The following is an 18,757-nucleotide window of genomic DNA, read 5'->3' as shown; positions in this document are numbered from 1 at the left end:
GGTACTGGGTTCGCAGCCCAGTACTGGCTCACACCCAGTGCGAGCTTCGACTCAATGGGTAGGTGTAAGACCACTACACCCTCTTCTTTCTCACTAACCACCAACAACTTACCCACTGTCCTGGACAGACAGCCTAGATAGCGGAGGTGTGTGCCCATGACAGCATGCTTAAACCTTAATTGGATATAAGCATGAAAATAAGTTGAAATGAAAAATGGTTAAAACAGTGTTGAATTAAGTGTCGTTGATCAAGAATTCCTTTCCATTCAACCCTAACTCCTCTGAACACTCGTGGCTTGGTTAACCCACAATTGTGCAAAAACAACAACACAACACAAAAGAGCTGTATAAAATGTTATTCATGCAATATGGTAATACATACATATGGTTCAACAATCAGAATTTTTCATTACAGATTAGTTTATTTATAATACATTAAGTGATTTTCAGTTACTTCATTCTTGTTTATAGCCCGGCGGGTAGTTGATGATATATCCTGGAGGACATGTCGGGACAGGGCAGCACTTACCCGCTGGAGGACTTGCTAGGTGGCACTGGCTAGGAAGCTGCCATTGCAGACATCTGCAAAAGGAAATATAATTTCATAAATAGGGGTAATATAATTTCATAAATATGAGATAATATAAATTCATTAATATGAGATAATATAAATTCATTAATATGAGATAATATAATTTCATAAATTTAGATTAATGTGATGTCATAAATATGGGATGATATAATTTCATATTAAGTAATGGATAATAAGCACACTTATACAATTTATTATCAAGTCAATAACATGCACATATTTTTTTTACCAGTAGTTAACAAAATGAGAGAGAGAGAGAGAGAGAGAGAGAGAGAGAGAGAGAGAGAGAGAGAGAGAGAGAGAGAGAGAGAGAGAGAGAGAGAGAGAGACAGACAGACAGACAGACAGAGGAAGAGATGGAGACATAGACAGACATACAGACAGACAAGAGAGGGAAAGCATTAATAGTATGGAGAGTTAAGGTAGAGAACTAGACAGAAAGATAGAGTTCATATTATGGAGAGTTAAGGAAGAGAGACATATAGAGACACACAGACGAGAGAGAGAGAGAGAGAGAGAGAGAGAGAGAGAGAGAGAGAGAGAGAGAGAGAATATTATGGAGAGTTAAAAGAGAGAGAGAGCGAGAGAGACACAGAGAGAGAGAGAGAGAGAGAGAGAGAGAGAGAGAGAGAGAGAGAGAGACACACAGAGAGAGAGAGAGAGAGAGAGATAGAGGCTATAGAGTTTATAAGTTCTTTATATGGTGCATTATCAAGGTTACGTTTCTCTATATATGTTTAGTTTGTGATAATTTAATACACACTTTGTTTTACACTGGTAGAAGCCTCTCTGAGCATCCTCACACCGGCACCTGTAGTCACAGCCATCTTCCCAGATTTGGCCTTGGGTGTAGAAGTGGTTCTTGTAAAAGCACCCATCTGCAACAGTTAAAAACATTTGTGTTTATAGAGTTCTTCATATAATCACTGCACCTAGCTGGAATCCTTGTTTAAAGTTTGTTTTATTATATACAAAGCAATGAAATATATAGATCTACAGAAACCCTAAAAGTGATATCTTGTGAAAAGTCATATTTTCACTATATTTTAGTCACCCAACTTTTTGTCACCTTCCTACGCCACTGATTATTATGATTTTAAGCTCATACTAGGTCTCATAATAATTTTTACATACAATTACGGGTTGAATAAAACAAATTTCTAAACAAATGACCATCAAACTACATGTACACAGTTTTAAATCTCTGTTGTGATACAGGGATGAAGCCAAGTGCTAGAACAGCGAAGATAAAGAAAATGCACATGCAGTTCTCCTAGCACTGTGGTAATGGGACTTGGGTACTAGCAGGACAGATACTTGTAGAAATTATAATTACTATAGTAGCAGGGCAGTGACTGGCAAGGCTTTAGCTTTATGTGAGTTACTGTAAGGGAAGTCTGTTTTGTTTAACGACACCTCTAGAGCACATTGATTTATTATTCATCGGCTATTTTGGGTAATTTTTACTTGTAGTCTTAGAGAGGAAATCCGCTACATTATTCCATTAGTAGCAAGGAATCTTTTATATGCACCATCCCACTGACAGGATAGCGCATACCATGGTCTTTCATATACCAGTCATGCATGGTGCACTGGCTGGAACGAGAAATAGCCCAATGGTCCCACTGACTGGAATCGATCATAGACCGACAGCGCATCAAGCGAGCGTTTTACCACTGGGCCTAATCATCCTGCTGTAAGGGATTAAAACAACGGCCAGTGTCTCATTGTTATAGGTTTTCAGTACAGATTCATTCACTTAACAGGGCTTCTAGAATGTTTATAGGTTTTCAGTACAGATTCATTCACTTAACAGGGCTTCTAGAATGTTTATAGGTTTTCAGTACAGATTCATTCACTTAACAGGGCTTCTAGAATGTTTATAGGTTTTCAGTACAGATTCATTCACTTAACAGGGCTTCTAGAATGTTTATAGGTTTTTCAGTACAGATTCATTCACTTAACAGGGCTTCTAGAATGTTTATAGTTTTCAGTACAGATTCATTCACTTAACAGGGCTTCTAGAATGTTTATAGGTTTTCAGTACAGATTCATTCACTTAACAGGGCTTCTAGAATGTTTATAGGTTTTCAGTACAGATTCATTCACTTAACAGGGCTTCTAGAATGTTTATAGGTTTTCAGTTTCATTCACTTAACAGGGCTTCTAGAATGTTTATAGGTTTTCAGTACAGATTCATTCACTTAACAGGGCTTCTAGAATGTTTATAGGTTTTCAGTACAGATTCATTCACTTAACAGGGCTTCTAGAATGTTTATAGGTTTTCAGTACAGATTCATTCACTAACAGGGCTTCTAGAATGTTTATAGGTTTTCAGTACAGATTCATTCACTTAACAGGGCTTCTAGAATGTTTATAGGTTTTCAGTACAGATTCATTCACTTAACAGGGCTTCTAGAATGTTTATAGGTTTTCAGTACAGATTCATTCACTTAACAGGGCTTCTAGAATGTTTATAGGTTTTCAGTACAGATTCATTCACTTAACAGGGCTTCTAGAATGTTTATAGGTTTTCAGTACAGATTCATTCACTTAACAGGGCTTCTAGAATGTTTATAAAATAATACAAGTTTACTAAGTAATAGTAATAATTAGATATGTCACCTAAAGAGGGAGATAGAGGTTAAAAACACTAGTTAATAGTAATAATTAGATATGTCACCTAAAGAGGGAGATAGAGCTTAAAAACACTAGTTAATAGTAATAATTTGATATGTCACCTAAAGAGGGAGATAGAGGTTAAAAACACTAGTTAATAGTAATAATTAGATATGTCACCTAAAGAGGGAGATAGAGCTTAAAAATACTAGTTAATAGTAATGATTAGATATGTCACCTAAAGAGGGAGATAGAGGTTAAAAACACTAGTTAATAGTAATAATTTGATATGTCACCTAAAGAGGGAGATAGAGGTTAAAAACACTAGTTAATAGTAATAATTAGATATGTCACCTAAAGAGGGAGATAGAGGTTAAAAACACTAGTTAATAGTAATAATTAGATATGTCACCTAAAGAGGGAGATAGAGGTTAAAAACACTAGTTAATAGTAATAATTAGATATGTCACCTAAAGAGGGAGATAGAGGTTAAAAACACTAGTTACTAGTAATAATTAGATATGTCACCTAAAGAGGGAGATAGAGGTTAAAAACACTAGTTAATAGTAATAATTAGATATGTCACCTAAAGAGGGAGATAGAGGTTAAAAACACTAGTTACTAGTAATAATTAGATATGTCACCTAAAGAGGGAGGTAGAGGTTAAAAACACTAGTTAATAGTAATAATTAGATATGTCACCTAAAGAGGGAGATAGAGGTTAAAAACAATAGTTAATAGTAATAATTAGATATGTCACCTAAAGAGGGAGATAGAGGTTAAAAACACTAGTTAATAGTAATAATTAGATATGTCACCTAAAGAGGGAGATAGAGCTTAAAAATACTAGTTAATAGTAATGATTAGATATGTCACCTAAAGAGGGAGATAGAGCTTAAAAACACTTAATAGTCTGGGGTTTGGGGTGAGGCAGGATATTCATATTTACAAAATAAACTTAACTGCAACATTTGACAATGTTTTTTCACTAGCCATCGGGCATGGCAATAGTAGTTATTTACTAGCTTGATATTGAATACCACTAGCCATGGGAGTGGGGCTACCATAATCTAGAAAAGCTGACTTACCATGAGACTGATCGCATTTCGCTACAGAACAACAAGAACCAGGTTTCTTCACAAGATGGCAATGTGGTGGTACATTGATGTGTGGACAGCTGAAATGATGTAGATGGTAAATAAATCATTTGGTACATATGAGAGGCAGAGTGAGTTTGGATTGAGTATTCATTCTCCATGTCCAACTTATAATTTTAAAAACATGAAACATGTATACACGGATACAAACTAACGCTCGCCCCCTTCCCCAAGTTAGTCTACCGGGCCAGTAATTATGTGCAGATGTGACACATTTTAAATATCAGGCTCTTTCATCATGATACCAAAGGTTTGGTTTGTTTAATGACACCACTATAGAGCACATTGATTTATTAATCATCGGCTATTGGATGTCAAACATTTGGTAATTTTGGACATATAGTCTTAGAGAGAAAACCCGTGAAATTTTTCCATTAGTAGCAAGGGACCTTTTATATGCACCATCCCACAGACAGGATAGCACATACCACAGCCTTTGATATAACAGTCGTCGTGCACTGGGTACAACAAGAAGTAGCCAATGGTCTCACTGATGGGGATCGATCCTAAACCGACCGCAGATCAAGCAAACACTTTACCACTGCACTATGTCCCGCCCTCCATGATACCAAGACACCATAACACACTACATAGTTAATGTAAGCCCATTGTACATAGTTAATGTAAGCCCAGTGTACATAGTTAATGTAAGCCCAGTGTACATAGTTAATGTAAGCCCAGTGTAAAGTTGACAAACCCCATCTAAACTTTGGCAATGCGAAGTTACATCTAAAGTCTGCACTGCATTGTTAACAACTACGGTACAATAAATTATTCCCCTACCTTTAATTACGGATAAATTTCCATCACCTTTTGTCCAGACACAAATCTTGAAAAAAAAAACCCATTATAATGACACAGATTCCACATACTAGATGCTATGTCGCCTATATCAGCTTTGCTGAGATTGCATAGGGCAAAAAGCATGTAATTTTGCACCGTCTGCCATTTTGCCTTTTTATGGAATACTCTCCAAGAGGGGTGAAAGGATATGATTTAATCTCACAACATCATAACCCGGTATGCTATAAAAGTAAGAGTGATGACATCATATTAATTATGTCACATACATGTACTTTGGAGGCTTCCACCCCTCTTGAAGAGTATTCCATAAAAAAAGTATAATGGCAGACAGCGAAAAACTGTATTGTTTTTGTCCTAGGAGATCTTAGTGAAGTCAAGATAAGCAACATGTTTATCATCTAGTATGTGGAATTTGTATCAGGTTTTTTTCTTCACAATTTCCGTATGGACAAAATGTGGGTAACATTTATCAGTAATTAAAAGTATGAGAAAAATTTATCGTAGCTGTTAACAATGTGGTTGAGACTTTAGTACTGGTAGCTGTAGTTTGTAATATTCTACACCGCTTGATAACTCGTGGGTGTCCGTGGTTTTAAAGGGACATACCCTAGTTTTTAAATACCAAGGCATACTGTTTACTATTGGAGCCGTTTCTGATAACTGAAATCATACTTTACTTAGATTTTATTGTTTAGATTATCCATTTCCGTACATTCAAAGTGTTTTGGTCATTCTGATGTTTTTAATATCACAAAATGTATTTCTCATATTTTTAAAAACGCACGTTCATCTGAGAAGTAACAGTTATGGAGTTGGTTTTTAGTCTATTTTTAGGCGGTATTTCACCATGTCAAATTCACAGACTCATATTTCACTCAATTGTAACTTTATCGAAATGTGTTACAGGTTTGTAGATTAACTAAACTTGGTGTTAATTTCCACGGGTTGAAAGTAGGGTCTGTCCCTTTAACTAAACTTAGTGTTAATTTCCACGTGTTGAAACTAGGGTCTGTCCCTTTAACTAAACTTAGTGTTAATTTCCACGGGTTGAAAGTAGGGTCTGTCCCTTTAACTAAACTTAGTGTTAATTTCCACGGGTTGAAACTAGGGTCTGTCCCTTTAACTAAACTTGGTGTTAATTTCCACGTGTTGAAACTAGGGTCTGTCCCTTTAAATGGTTGGAAGCTGATTGCTTACAGCTCGTTGCACTGGTAGAAGTTGGTCTGCTCGTCAACACACGTACAGTTGTAGTCACAGCCGTCCTGCCAGTTGTCTCCGGTGCTGTACGACTTGCCCTTGTACAGACACTTCAATGCTATCAAACACAACATTTATAATTAAAGCCGCATGTTCTAAGATTAATTCAACAATAAATACATATACTAATGGAAAGAAATAAGGAAACGCATGACTTTTAGATCACATTTAATTCATTACTAGCATAACTAGCTTCGGTGGTGTCGTGGTTAAGCCATCGGACATAAGGCTGGTATATTTTCGGTTACTAATCAACTCATTTACTCCAGACTACATTTTCAAGTATATACAGTTTAAATTATTAGTTTCAATATAGTATATACAAATAGTGGTTTGAATTCTGATAAATATACAAAATGTATATATATATATATATATATATATATATATATATATATATATATATATATATATATATATATATATATAATTATATTATGAATTAAACTTTATGAACAGTTTTATGAAGTGACAAAATACAGCTACGGTCTTAGAAAGAATGATGTCATGTATCTTGCATGACATAATATTGCAAAAGATTTGCGAATTAATGATGCACTCTTTGCATCATGTCGTCTTTTGAGTGATTTTTTATTTTTTAAATTGGATTAGGTAAAAACAACTCGGTCACTTGAGCAAACTATCTGGGTAAAAAACCCAAACAGTGCCATATAATAATACGACCCATCAAGTTTGTTTGTTTGTTTTATGACACCACTAGAGCACATTGATTTATTAATCATCGACTATTGGATGTCAAACATTTGTTAATTTTGACATTTAGTCTTAGAAAGGAAATCAGCTACATTTGTCCATTAGTAGCAAAGGGCCTTTTATATCCATCATCCCACTGACAGGATAGCACATACCACGGCCTTTTATATCCATCATCCCACTGACAGGATAGCACATACCACAGCATTTTATATACCAGTAGTTGTGCACTGGCTGGAACAAGAAATAGCTCAATGGGCCCAGTGATGGGGATCGATCCTAGATCGACCTCGTATGAAGTGAGCGCTTTACCACTGGGCTATGTCCCGCCCCTACGACCCACCAAAGACGGCCGCATATAAAACTGATTGGCAACCATGTTACATGTTATAATTAGTAAAAGAAAATGTGAAGGCATGTTACATGTTATAATTAGTAAAACTGATTGGCATGTTCTATATGTTATAATTAGTAAACTGATTGGCATGTTACATGTTATAATTAGTAAACTGATTGGCATGTTCCATATGTTATAATCAGTAAACTGATTGGCATGTTACATGTTATAATTAGTAAACTGATTGGCATGTTACATGTTATAATTAGTAAACTGATTGGCATGTTACATGTTATAATTAGTAAACTGATTGGCATGTTACATGTTATAATTAGTAAACTGATTGGCATGTTACATGTTATAATTAGTAAAACTGATTGGCATGTTACATGTTATAATTACTAAACTGATTGGCATGTTACATGTTATAATTAGTAAACTGATTGACATGTTACATGTTATAATTAGTAAAACTGATTGGCATGTTCCATATGTTATAATTAGTAAAACTGATTGGCATGTTCCATATGTTATAGTTAGTAAACTGATTGGCATGTTCCATATGTTATAATTAGTAAAACTGATTGGCATGTTCCATATGTTATAATTAGTAAACTGATTGGCATGTTACATGTTATAATTAGTAAAACTGATTGGCATGTTACATGTTATAATTAGTAAACTGATTGGCATGTTACATGTTATAATTAGTAAACTGATTGGCATGTTACATGTTATAATTAGTAAAACTGATTGGCATGTTCCATATGTTATAATTAGTAAACTGATTGGCATGTTACATGTTATAATTAGTAAACTGATTGGCATGTTACATGTTATAATTAGTAAACTGAAACTGATTGGATTGGCATGTTACATGTTATAATTAGTAAATGAATGTTACATGTTATAATTAGTAAACTGATTGGCATGTTACATGTTATAATTAGTAAACTGATTGGCATGTTACATGTTATAATTAGTAAACTGATTGGCATGTTACATGTTATAATGTTATGTTATAATTAGTAAACTGATTGGCATGTTACATGTTATAATTAGTAAACTGATTGGCATGTTACATGTTATAATTAGTAAACTGATTGGCATGTTACATGTTATAATTAGTAAACTGATTGGCATGTTCCATGTTACATGTTATAATTAGTAAAACTGATTGGCATGTTACATGTTATAATTAGTAAACTGATTGGCATGTTACATGTTATAATTAGTAAACTGATTGGCATGTTACATGTTATAATTAGTAAACTGATTGGCATGTTACATGTTATAATTAGTAAAACTGATTGGCATGTTACATGGCATTAGTAAAACTGATTGGCATGTTACATGTTATAATTAGTAAACTGATTGGCATGTTACATGTTATAATTAGTAAACTGATTGCATGCATGTTATAATTAGTTATGATTGGCATTATGTTATAATTAGTAAACTGATTGGCATGTTACATGTTATAATTAGTAAAACTGATTGGCATGTTACATGTTATAATTAGTAAACTGATTGGCATGTTACATGTTATAATTAGTAAAACTGATTGGCATGTTACATGTTATAATTAGTAAAACTGATTGGCATGTTACATGTTATAATTAGTAAACTGATTGGGTTACATGTTATAATTAGTAAAACTGATTGGCATGTTACATGTTATAATTAGTAAACTGATTGGCATGTTACATGTTATAATTAGTAAACTGATTGGCATGTTACATGTTATAATTAGTAAAACTGATTGGCATGTTACATGTTATAATTAGTAAAACTGATTGGACTGTTACATGTTATAATTAGTAAAACTGATTGGCATGTTACATGTTATAATTAGTAAACTGATTGGCATGTTACATGTTATAATTAGTAAAACTGATTGGCATGTTACATGTTATAATTAGTAAACTGATTGGCATGTTACATGTTATAATTAGTAAAACTGATTGGCATGTTACATGTTATAATTAGTAAACTGATTGGCATGTTACATGTTATAATTAGTAAACTGATTGGCATGTTACATGTTATAATTAGTAAACTGATTGGCATGTTACATGTTATAATTAGTAAAACTGATTGGCATGTTCCATATGTTATAATTAGTAAAACTGATTGGCATGTTCCATATGTTATAATTAGTAAACTGATTGGCATGTTCCATATGTTATAATTAGTAAAACTGATTGGCATGTTCCATATGTTATAATTAGTAAACTGATTGGCATGTTACATGTTATAATTAGTAAACTGATTGGCATGTTCCATGTTATAATTAGTAAAACTGATTGGCATGTTACATGTTATAATTAGTAAACTGATTGGCATGTTACATGTTATAATTAGTAAAACTGATTGGCATGTTACATGTTATAATTAGTAAACTGATTGGCATGTTACATGTTATATTTAGTAAAACTGATTGGCATGTTACATGTTATAATTAGTAAACTGATTGGCATGTTACATGTTATAATTAGTAAACTGATTGGCATGTTACATGTTATAATTAGTAAACTGATTGGCATGTTACATGTTATAATTAGTAAAACTGATTGGCATGTTACATGTTATAATTAGTAAAACTGATTGGCATGTTACATGTTATAATTAGTAAACTGATTGGCATGTTACATGTTATAATTAGTAAACTGATTGGCATGTTACATGTTATAATTAGTAAACTGATTGGCATGTTACATGTTATAATTAGTAAACTGATTGGCATGTTACATGTTATAATTAGTAAAACTGATTGGCATGTTACATGTTATAATTAGTAAACTGATTGGACTGTTACATGTTATAATTAGTAAAACTGATTGGCATGTTACATGTTATAATTAGTAAACTGATTGGACTGTTACATGTTATAATTAGTAAACTGATTGGCATGTTACATGTTATAATTAGTAAAATTATTGGCATGTTACATGTTATAATTAGTAAAAGAAAATGTGAAGGCTGATCAGTTATTTATCACATTAATAAAACATGAAACTAAAACTAGTCATGTATGGAATGGAAGAATATAATCTCAGCAGATATACTCACACTGTGAATTTGTGTTATTGGCCATACCTGCAAAAATAAACTTTTAATACACATCTGTTTAATCTTATTATAATAGACATCACTATACACCTCTTTGACTCTAGCAATACACATTTCCTTTTTGTTACAATTAATCATAAATAAAAATACCAGATCTACATTTCTTAATGTACTATATAGTATCTGTTTTATGGTGCTTTAATTAATGGTGTTACTAGGATATGCAATCCAGACAGGGATATTTCATGATATTGATTGATAAAAAGAACATAAATAATGTGAAATACATGTACCACCAACACAAACACCAAATATAAGTTCAGTTGATAATCAAAATGTTTGAAAATAAAATGCTCCCTGATTTCTTAGGAATTCTGTCCATATACAGTGCATGTTAGTGTATTTGGAATACTGTTATTGCCATTTGTCTCCCTAGAGAATCGTAAAGCTGCCTCTGATGTGTGTAGAACTTACAGTGTCCTCCATGACCTGATATCACCATCACGTCTCCCTCTCCTGGCAATCCTGACAATCAAAGAGAAACAATTTACAACCATTGATAACAACGCAGACCCTAGTTTCAACTGTATGTTAAATAGTTAATCTATAAACCCGTGACACATTTCTAAAATGCATGCATTTTTAAAAACGTCAATAATGCATTTCGTGGTAATACAAACACCAGGGCTCAGATTTTCAAAGCTATCTTAACGCTACGATATCGAAAAACTGTCATAGGCTATGGCAAGCAACGTTGTGATGTCACAGCTTATGACGGTTTGATAATATCATAGCACCAAGATGGCTTCAGAAGTCTGTAGCCAGGATGTTCAGACGCACTTTGGATGTATTGAAATGGATATATTCTAAACAATAAAATCTAAGTAATGTGTGTGCACTTCTAATAGTAAAACATATGTCATAGTGTTTAAAGATTAGGGTCTGTCATTTTAAGATGAAAACAACTATTAGCTGTGCTTATGATGGGTACCACCAGTGAGGTACATGTACGATTATAAGACTCCATCATATGTGGTTATTTGTGATAGAAAAAGAACACTCGAGGTGGTGGAAATTTTGACCTGAGATGAGGCTTGCGGAGTCCCATGGTCAAAATGTTCACTACCTTGGGTGTACTTTTTCTATCCCACATGACCCATAAGATGGAGTCTCTTTCTCTCATTGATTTGGTAAATAAACCATTATTTTACATGAACAGACAAAGAGGGCAGAACAAGTAACTTTTTTATTTGACCATTTTATCATAATAAACTACTGTAGAATACTTTATTTTCGCGTGGAATTTATTTTCAGGCCGACAAAAAATATTTGTAAAATATGTAGTCTCATTCAACTATACCACATTAGTTTCCAATGTACAAGGCTAGTAGTAACAAAGCGGTGCTCCCTCCTGTCACGGAACAAACCACAAAACACAAAAGCTGTTTAAAACTTTAAATCAAGAACACGATGATAAGTACATACATGATAATAAAACAATACTAACACTAAAAAGCTTTATGCTCTTTTCCTTCGCATGTGCTAGCGATCAGTTCATCGGACAGAGTCTACACGTGTTCAACGACGGAAGTAAACATGCATTATCACAGTATATTAAAAATGTGGAAGTGAAAAAATCCGGACTGGGCTATAACAATTATAAGGATTAAGAAAAACTGCACGCAGTAAGCACCTTCTGTAAGCTTATTAACTTGTAAACAATAAAGTCTTGATTGGTTAAAGCAGGAAAACTATTGTTTTATGTGTATAGCACTTGTGTGTACATGTAGGATTAGTTCTACAGATTAGCATAACAACCGCCAAAGTTCCATTTTTAAAACAAAATTATTGACATCTGTACTTCGTTTTTTTATTGATGGAGGTTGGGGGATTCGCGAAAATAAATGTTCGCGAATTGACCCATTTTCATTAAATCGCAAAAATTTTATCCCGCGAAAATAAAAGTATTCTACAGTACACTATCATATTTGCTGTGTTTGTTTCATGTGTTGAATAAAATTTAACACTATACAAATAGCTTTTATAATTAAGGTTTTAATAACAATATTAACTTAGGAAATTAGGGTCTGGATCTGTGGTAGATTGTAAGCATATAACTGAATCACATGATGCTTTCATCCGACACAGTGTAATTTACATTTTTAAAAACAAATTTTAAGTGTATCCATTAATACGTATTGAACTGAACTGAAATATTTTACCTGCAGATCCCCATCGTGTTCGGATTCCGGTGGTGGAGTATAAGAAAGCTGGTTTCTGGCTCAGTCCCTCATAGAAACAGTTGTTTTTGGTGGATACCATGATCCAGCCCGTCTGGTCACAACCAATTCCACTTGCACTGCTTGCGTAGAATTCACGTCCACGATTTGTATCACTACAAGATCAAAGTAAAGGAAAGTTTATGTGATAATTACTCCCTGTCACATTTTGAACAACATCATGCATTAGAGAGCACACTAATAAATTGATCATTCTGACACATAATGTTCACATTCAGATCTTAATATATAAGCTACATGTGTATGTAACACAGTGATTGGACTGGTTTGTGCTTTTTTTTATATGTACCGTATAACGGGAAATTTTCGAGGATTTTTATTTTCGTGGGTTTCGAGGGTATGTAAATATTTGAAAACATCAACAAATTCTATCTAAAATATTTATTGTGAAAACCATAACACACTAACAATTTACCAGAACATTTTATTTCCTGCCATGCGCAGTCTACCGGATACGACAAGAGAATAATATAGTCAAGACAACAAGTTAGAATTTTTAAAAAGTTATTGTGTGAATCTCACTGTTTGTAGATTATAATGAAATATTTTTAAATTTTGTATATTGTTTTTGTCAATGTTCGCCCGCCTGCACTGCATCAGTGATTCCGAGGTGGATGAATGCAAATTTCAACATTTCCTGGCGTGTTTTCAATTCATAATCCACCTTGCATGAATTGGTTTTATCGCCGAAGTACGCATTTCGATCTTGATGTCTGTTACACCTTCGCTGTCTTTCATAGCCAGGGAAACCTGCTTTGAATACCATGTGGTGAACTCAGCCTTCATGGCGTCCTTAAGTGGTTTGTTCACACATATGTCGTAATTGGCTTTACACAAAATCAAAGACTGTGATCAGTTGTCTGGCGACTAGCATACCGGGTATCACAGTGGCCAATTAGGCTACAGCCAAGGGCTCTATTGTTTAACTTTACACGTGGGTGCTATTCTGTCACTTTCAATTTAGATTTGGCAAACGACGAAAATAAGAAACCTTGAAATGTTTTTATACCCCAAACCATGAAAAATTAAGACCATGAAAATTTCCGGTTATACAGTATATGATAATACCAGGCTTTGAATTTGAGGATTATTTTTATGATTCTGCTGGAATTGTAAACGTGATGTAATACAGATATTGTGGGATTCCATCCCAAAATCTTATGCTAGCTTCTAACCCAAAATTTAGGATTTGTGCATGGAAGCATAGAATCTTCGTAAATTCACAGCTTGGTATCCACAGACCATATTTTATGAACACCCACAACCCCAATGATGATTTTTGTTAAAATACTACAGTGAAACCGGTCTAAACTGGTTCACAATGGGGACGTAATATTTATCTCATTTAGACAGGATCCAGTGTTTAGAGGGGCTCGTTTTACAATTTAGAAAATTAGGGTCCATGAAACATGGTCGGTTTTGACAGAATTCTGGTTTATTCAGGGTCCGGTTTAGACAATTTCCGCTGTACATGTACAAACCCTCGAATGCCGAAAACATCATGTGGTGCATTCTTTATATCACTGAAAGTGGACGATATTATTCGACTGGGATCCATCCAGTTCATCTTGGTGGCGCCTCTGGCATTGAACACAATGTTGGCCTTCTCCTTTCCAGCCTTGTAGATGGAGAGTTTAACCTGCAACAGTAAAACAATTGCAAGTTTGTGTTGTTTTTTTGACAGACACCGCTAGAGCATCTAAAAATTGGATGTCAAATATTTGGTAATTCTGATAGTTTTCAGAGAAAAATCTGCTATATTTTCCCATTAGCATCAATGGAACATTTTATAGAAACTTTCCCAAAGACAGGATAGCACATACCACAGCCTCTGATATATCAGTCGAACAGCACTGGCTGGGTCAGGGAAACCAAATGAGGGTACTGAGTGGTTTCATCCTTTAACTCTATCGAATAAACTAGATCTACCACCTCTGGTCCAAAACAACTGCCCCTCGTCCCCTTCCATCACCAAAGTTCCAAAATGGATTCGCATTTAAAAAACAATTCTAGGAATTTTGTTTAGGGAAAAGCCCTCCTCATTTTTCTTGGTCCCTCCTCATAGACCATGGTGCCCACTTATAAGCTGTGGTACCCTGTACTCTAAATACTTTCCGTCACATTTTCCAAGGTAACTTTAATGACTTGAACTAGGACCATCATAATATTATTTGAGGTAGCTAGCACAGCATTATTTCTGATATACATGTAGATAATGATGATATAGCTACATGTATCATGACAGCAATAAAAAACCCCACCTGTTGACGTGCAGGGTCAAAAAACAACGCATGCACTGACCAGAGACCAGTAATTATTTGCTTACTTTATCAAAGCTGCACCTATTCCAGTGGTTGCTGGCTTCAGGTTTGTAGTGGCCCTTGAAATGGTTGGTGAAATCCCACGCTTTAGGCTGGTTTGTGTTCAGTGTCTTTGGACCGGCCCAAAGACTGTACAAGTCACCAGGTACACCGGACACACCCTTCAGCAATATGGTCCACCCTGAAAAGACAGATGACCTGGTGAACCACTTGGTGATCTGTCTGTCTGTCTGTCTGTCTGTCTGTTTGACTGTTCATTGGTATCTGTCTTTTTTTTTCTCTGTAACTTTCAATCTTTATGTCACTATCACTCACTATCTGTATCTGTCGTATTCCTGTGTCTCTGCATATACATGTATATCTGTCTCTGTCTGCCTAGCTGTCTTTTGTTTTAACTTATTTTCATGCTTATAATTAAGGTTCAAGCACGTTGTCCTGGGCACACACCTCAGCTATCTAGTCTGTCTGTCCAGGACAGTGGGTTAGTTGCTAGTTCGTTAGTGGCTAGTTAGAGAGAAGGTGTAGCGGCATTACACCTACCCATCGAGGCCTTAAGCTAGAACTCGCTTTGGGTTGGAGCTGGTACCGAGCTGCGGACCCTGTACCTACCAGCCTGTAGTCTGATGGCTTAACCACTGCGCCACCAAGGCTTTAGCTGTCTCCTGTCTCTCTTGCTGTTTCTCCCTCCCAAACTATCTCTAATCTCTCTGTCTCTTAATTTCTCCCTTTTTACGAAGCACACATGCATACACTCGCCTTCTCCATGGAACCATCTTTGTTTATTTTTCTATAGTACTATATATATATAGCTACCTAAAAATATAAATATTTTATTTTCAAACCAGCTACATATATATAATTAAAAGAAAATTACATAATTGAAATTTCTGTTTCATAAAATATATGTACAGTAATTTAAAAGATAGTTGTTCTAAACTGGTGAAGTTAAATTGATAATATTTTACTTTCCTTATATGGTAATAAAAGATTACATTCACTCTAAGAATGGCATACTAAATGAGTGAAGACCTAGCTTATAGCAAATGAAATCCATTCTCAACTCGGTGAACATTACATTCACTCTAAGAATGGCATACTAAATGAGTGAAGACCTAGCTTATAGCAAATGAAATCCATTCTCAACTCGGTGAATATTTACATGTAAATGAATATCTATAACAACAACAACAAGAACAACAACAATAATTATAAATAAATACAAAGATAAACAAATATAAAATTAATAACACATGAAATATATACATGTAATTTTGTCCTCTATTGCAATTTCGTATTAATAAGTCTTAACTAATCTACCTCAAAACTACAGATGTTTCAAAAGTACTTCAGATTTAAATTAGTTATTTTATTCAATATTACTTGAAAACGTTACTTCAAACCTATTTATGAATGTAAAATGTATAACGAACTGATCGTAAAGTCCTGATTTATCTTCCTGTTTATTATATACATAGGAATGAAATATATACATGTAGATCTATGAAAACCATAAAAGTGATATCTGGTGAAAAGTCATATTTTCACTGTATTTTAGTTTAAGTGAAAATATAGAAATCATATTTACTTTTTTGTAAAAGTTCATGATTAAATTATCTCCCTTTGTCTCGTTCTTTGTATTTAAGTTTGATGATTACCAATGCATCTGATCATATTTAAACAAATAAAATATATAGTTTAAACAACTGTACCTATAAAAAAAGGGATCTGAAATGCAATTAAGATAAAATATCTAAAACGAATTGAATATGAAGCTAAATAATGATGGCACAATGTCCTGTCATTGTGTGTAGGTTAAAATTTAACAGTGATCGATTAGTTTTATTTTGGTGGGGTTTTTTTGAGGATCGCTTTGTCAGGTATGTTTGCACAGCAGTATTATTAAATAAATGTTAATTTAATAATTAAATAAAGATAATTTTTATTCAAATTTATTTTAAAAGTGGTCCAGTACATCGCAAGAAATATATCATGGCATTAGGTGTTTTCGATAGGATAAGTGAAAGATATTAACAAAAAGCAAAAGATATTGTCAAAAATTAGGAAAGATGTATTTAATAAATAGACCACTTCATGGGTTTTTTCGAATACAATTTTTATGTCAATTCGTGGTTTTCATACATTACTCGTTGCTATAAAAATTGTCTTTGAAAAAACACATAAAATAGCCTCTATTATATTAATGACCAACTTATGCAAATGTGTACAACAAACTACTGCTATAATGAACTAACTATCATGGTCCCTTCCAGTTCGTTATATGAGTACTTTACTGGACTCATTAATTAACAGTTTAACAGTAATATCTATTTCTAAATTTCTAAACAGTGCAAATATATTGCATTTAACAAAATATATATTTTATTACCTATATGACAATATGTATAGATATTTATACATGTACCAATCTGTGCCAAGTGCCTGTGTTTTTATATATTACCTGGATCACCTGTCGACCCCCAGATTCCAAAGACACCATTAACGAGGGTGCCTGGTTGCCCCGTGCCCGAGAAACCACCACTGATGGCACCAACTGGACCACCTGAGACAAGACGAGAAGGGTGAAACAGAATATATATACTTACCAAATTATAAACTGCGAAAAAAAAAAAAAAATATGCAGGCTGTGTAAGAGGAAGAAGAGGTTTCAGAAAACCAGAAAGCACATGTGAACTAAACACACTTATATATTTGATAAACAGACAAAACGTAACAGGATAATTGAGTTTTGATGAAAGTGTCAATTTCGCTTGTATGCTTTGATGCAATTTACAGTGTAGATAAATATGACTAAAACGTTGCCTATGTTCAGCAGGCTTTTTTTTTCGCTAACTGTTTGCCAAAATATTTTAACTGGTTCCTGAAGTATGAATTACATGCAGCGCCATGAGCGCTGGCTGAACTTACCCCCTGTCATGACAACCAGTTAATTTCACTTGCCCATACCAAATAACAACAGTGTAATGAAGAAGAGTGGCTTCAAGGGTTGAACCTACCCAAACCCAATGGTTTAAACCATCGTGCAATGGGTTTATCTTGCTCCAAAATTAGCTGTGGTATAAGTCAGGTCAGGTCATAGGGTTTTATGAGCACATTCAGAACAAGCTGTTAAGTAGCGCACACCTTGTCATGCCTCGGCTGGCTCCTCTGTCCAGGAAAGGAAAAGGGTTGGTGTGTGTGGGAGAAGGGACCGATCGCGCTGGCAAGTGCAAGGGAATACTAGCAGCCCAACCGAGGTTGGTAGCGGCGGATATTTTAGTGCTAACTGAATTTTGAATATCCCATAGGATTAAGTCAAAATAGTAAAACTTTGCGCAGTTTCTTGAAGGAATTATGGCGTATTTTTTAATGGTTTGCCGAAACATAAACAGGGATCTACATATCATTTTTGAACTTAGTATGCTGAGAGTAGCTCGTTAAATGAGGAGTGTTAATGTGTTGATTATATAGTACTATGGTCACATGGTTGCATGTGCATGCTCCATGTGGTTTTGGTGCTTTAAATGTTATCTGTGCGGTAGTAAGTAGCAGAGTGTTTTCTGTGCTTTAAATGTTACTTGTGCGCT

The 18,757-nt window shown here is 34.3% G+C and overlaps 1 protein-coding gene across 1 annotated transcript in view; it reads right to left on the bottom strand.

Annotated features, from left to right (window-relative positions):
- Nucleotides 1–341: 341 nt before the first annotated feature.
- LOC121389360 overlaps nucleotides 342–18,757 on the bottom strand; it is a 32,385-nt gene continuing 13,969 nt past the window's right edge. Inside the window, exons 4-13 of the mRNA XM_041520955.1 lie at nucleotides 17,632–17,733; nucleotides 15,179–15,354; nucleotides 14,334–14,491; nucleotides 12,775–12,947; nucleotides 11,027–11,077; nucleotides 10,553–10,579; nucleotides 6,370–6,487; nucleotides 4,300–4,388; nucleotides 1,356–1,470; nucleotides 342–582 (exon numbers count right to left, since the gene is read on the bottom strand). Of these exons, the coding sequence (XP_041376889.1) occupies nucleotides 456–582; nucleotides 1,356–1,470; nucleotides 4,300–4,388; nucleotides 6,370–6,487; nucleotides 10,553–10,579; nucleotides 11,027–11,077; nucleotides 12,775–12,947; nucleotides 14,334–14,491; nucleotides 15,179–15,354; nucleotides 17,632–17,733 (1,136 nt within the window). The 3' untranslated portion in view covers nucleotides 342–455. The remainder of the gene's footprint in view (nucleotides 583–1,355; nucleotides 1,471–4,299; nucleotides 4,389–6,369; nucleotides 6,488–10,552; nucleotides 10,580–11,026; nucleotides 11,078–12,774; nucleotides 12,948–14,333; nucleotides 14,492–15,178; nucleotides 15,355–17,631; nucleotides 17,734–18,757) is intronic.

This window comes from Gigantopelta aegis, chromosome 14, assembly GCF_016097555.1.
Source record: "Gigantopelta aegis isolate Gae_Host chromosome 14, Gae_host_genome, whole genome shotgun sequence".
Classification (NCBI taxonomy): domain Eukaryota; kingdom Metazoa; phylum Mollusca; class Gastropoda; order Neomphalida; family Peltospiridae; genus Gigantopelta; species Gigantopelta aegis.
The sequence above is the reverse complement of the archived record's forward strand: the minus strand, read 5'-3'. Positions and strand labels throughout refer to the sequence as shown.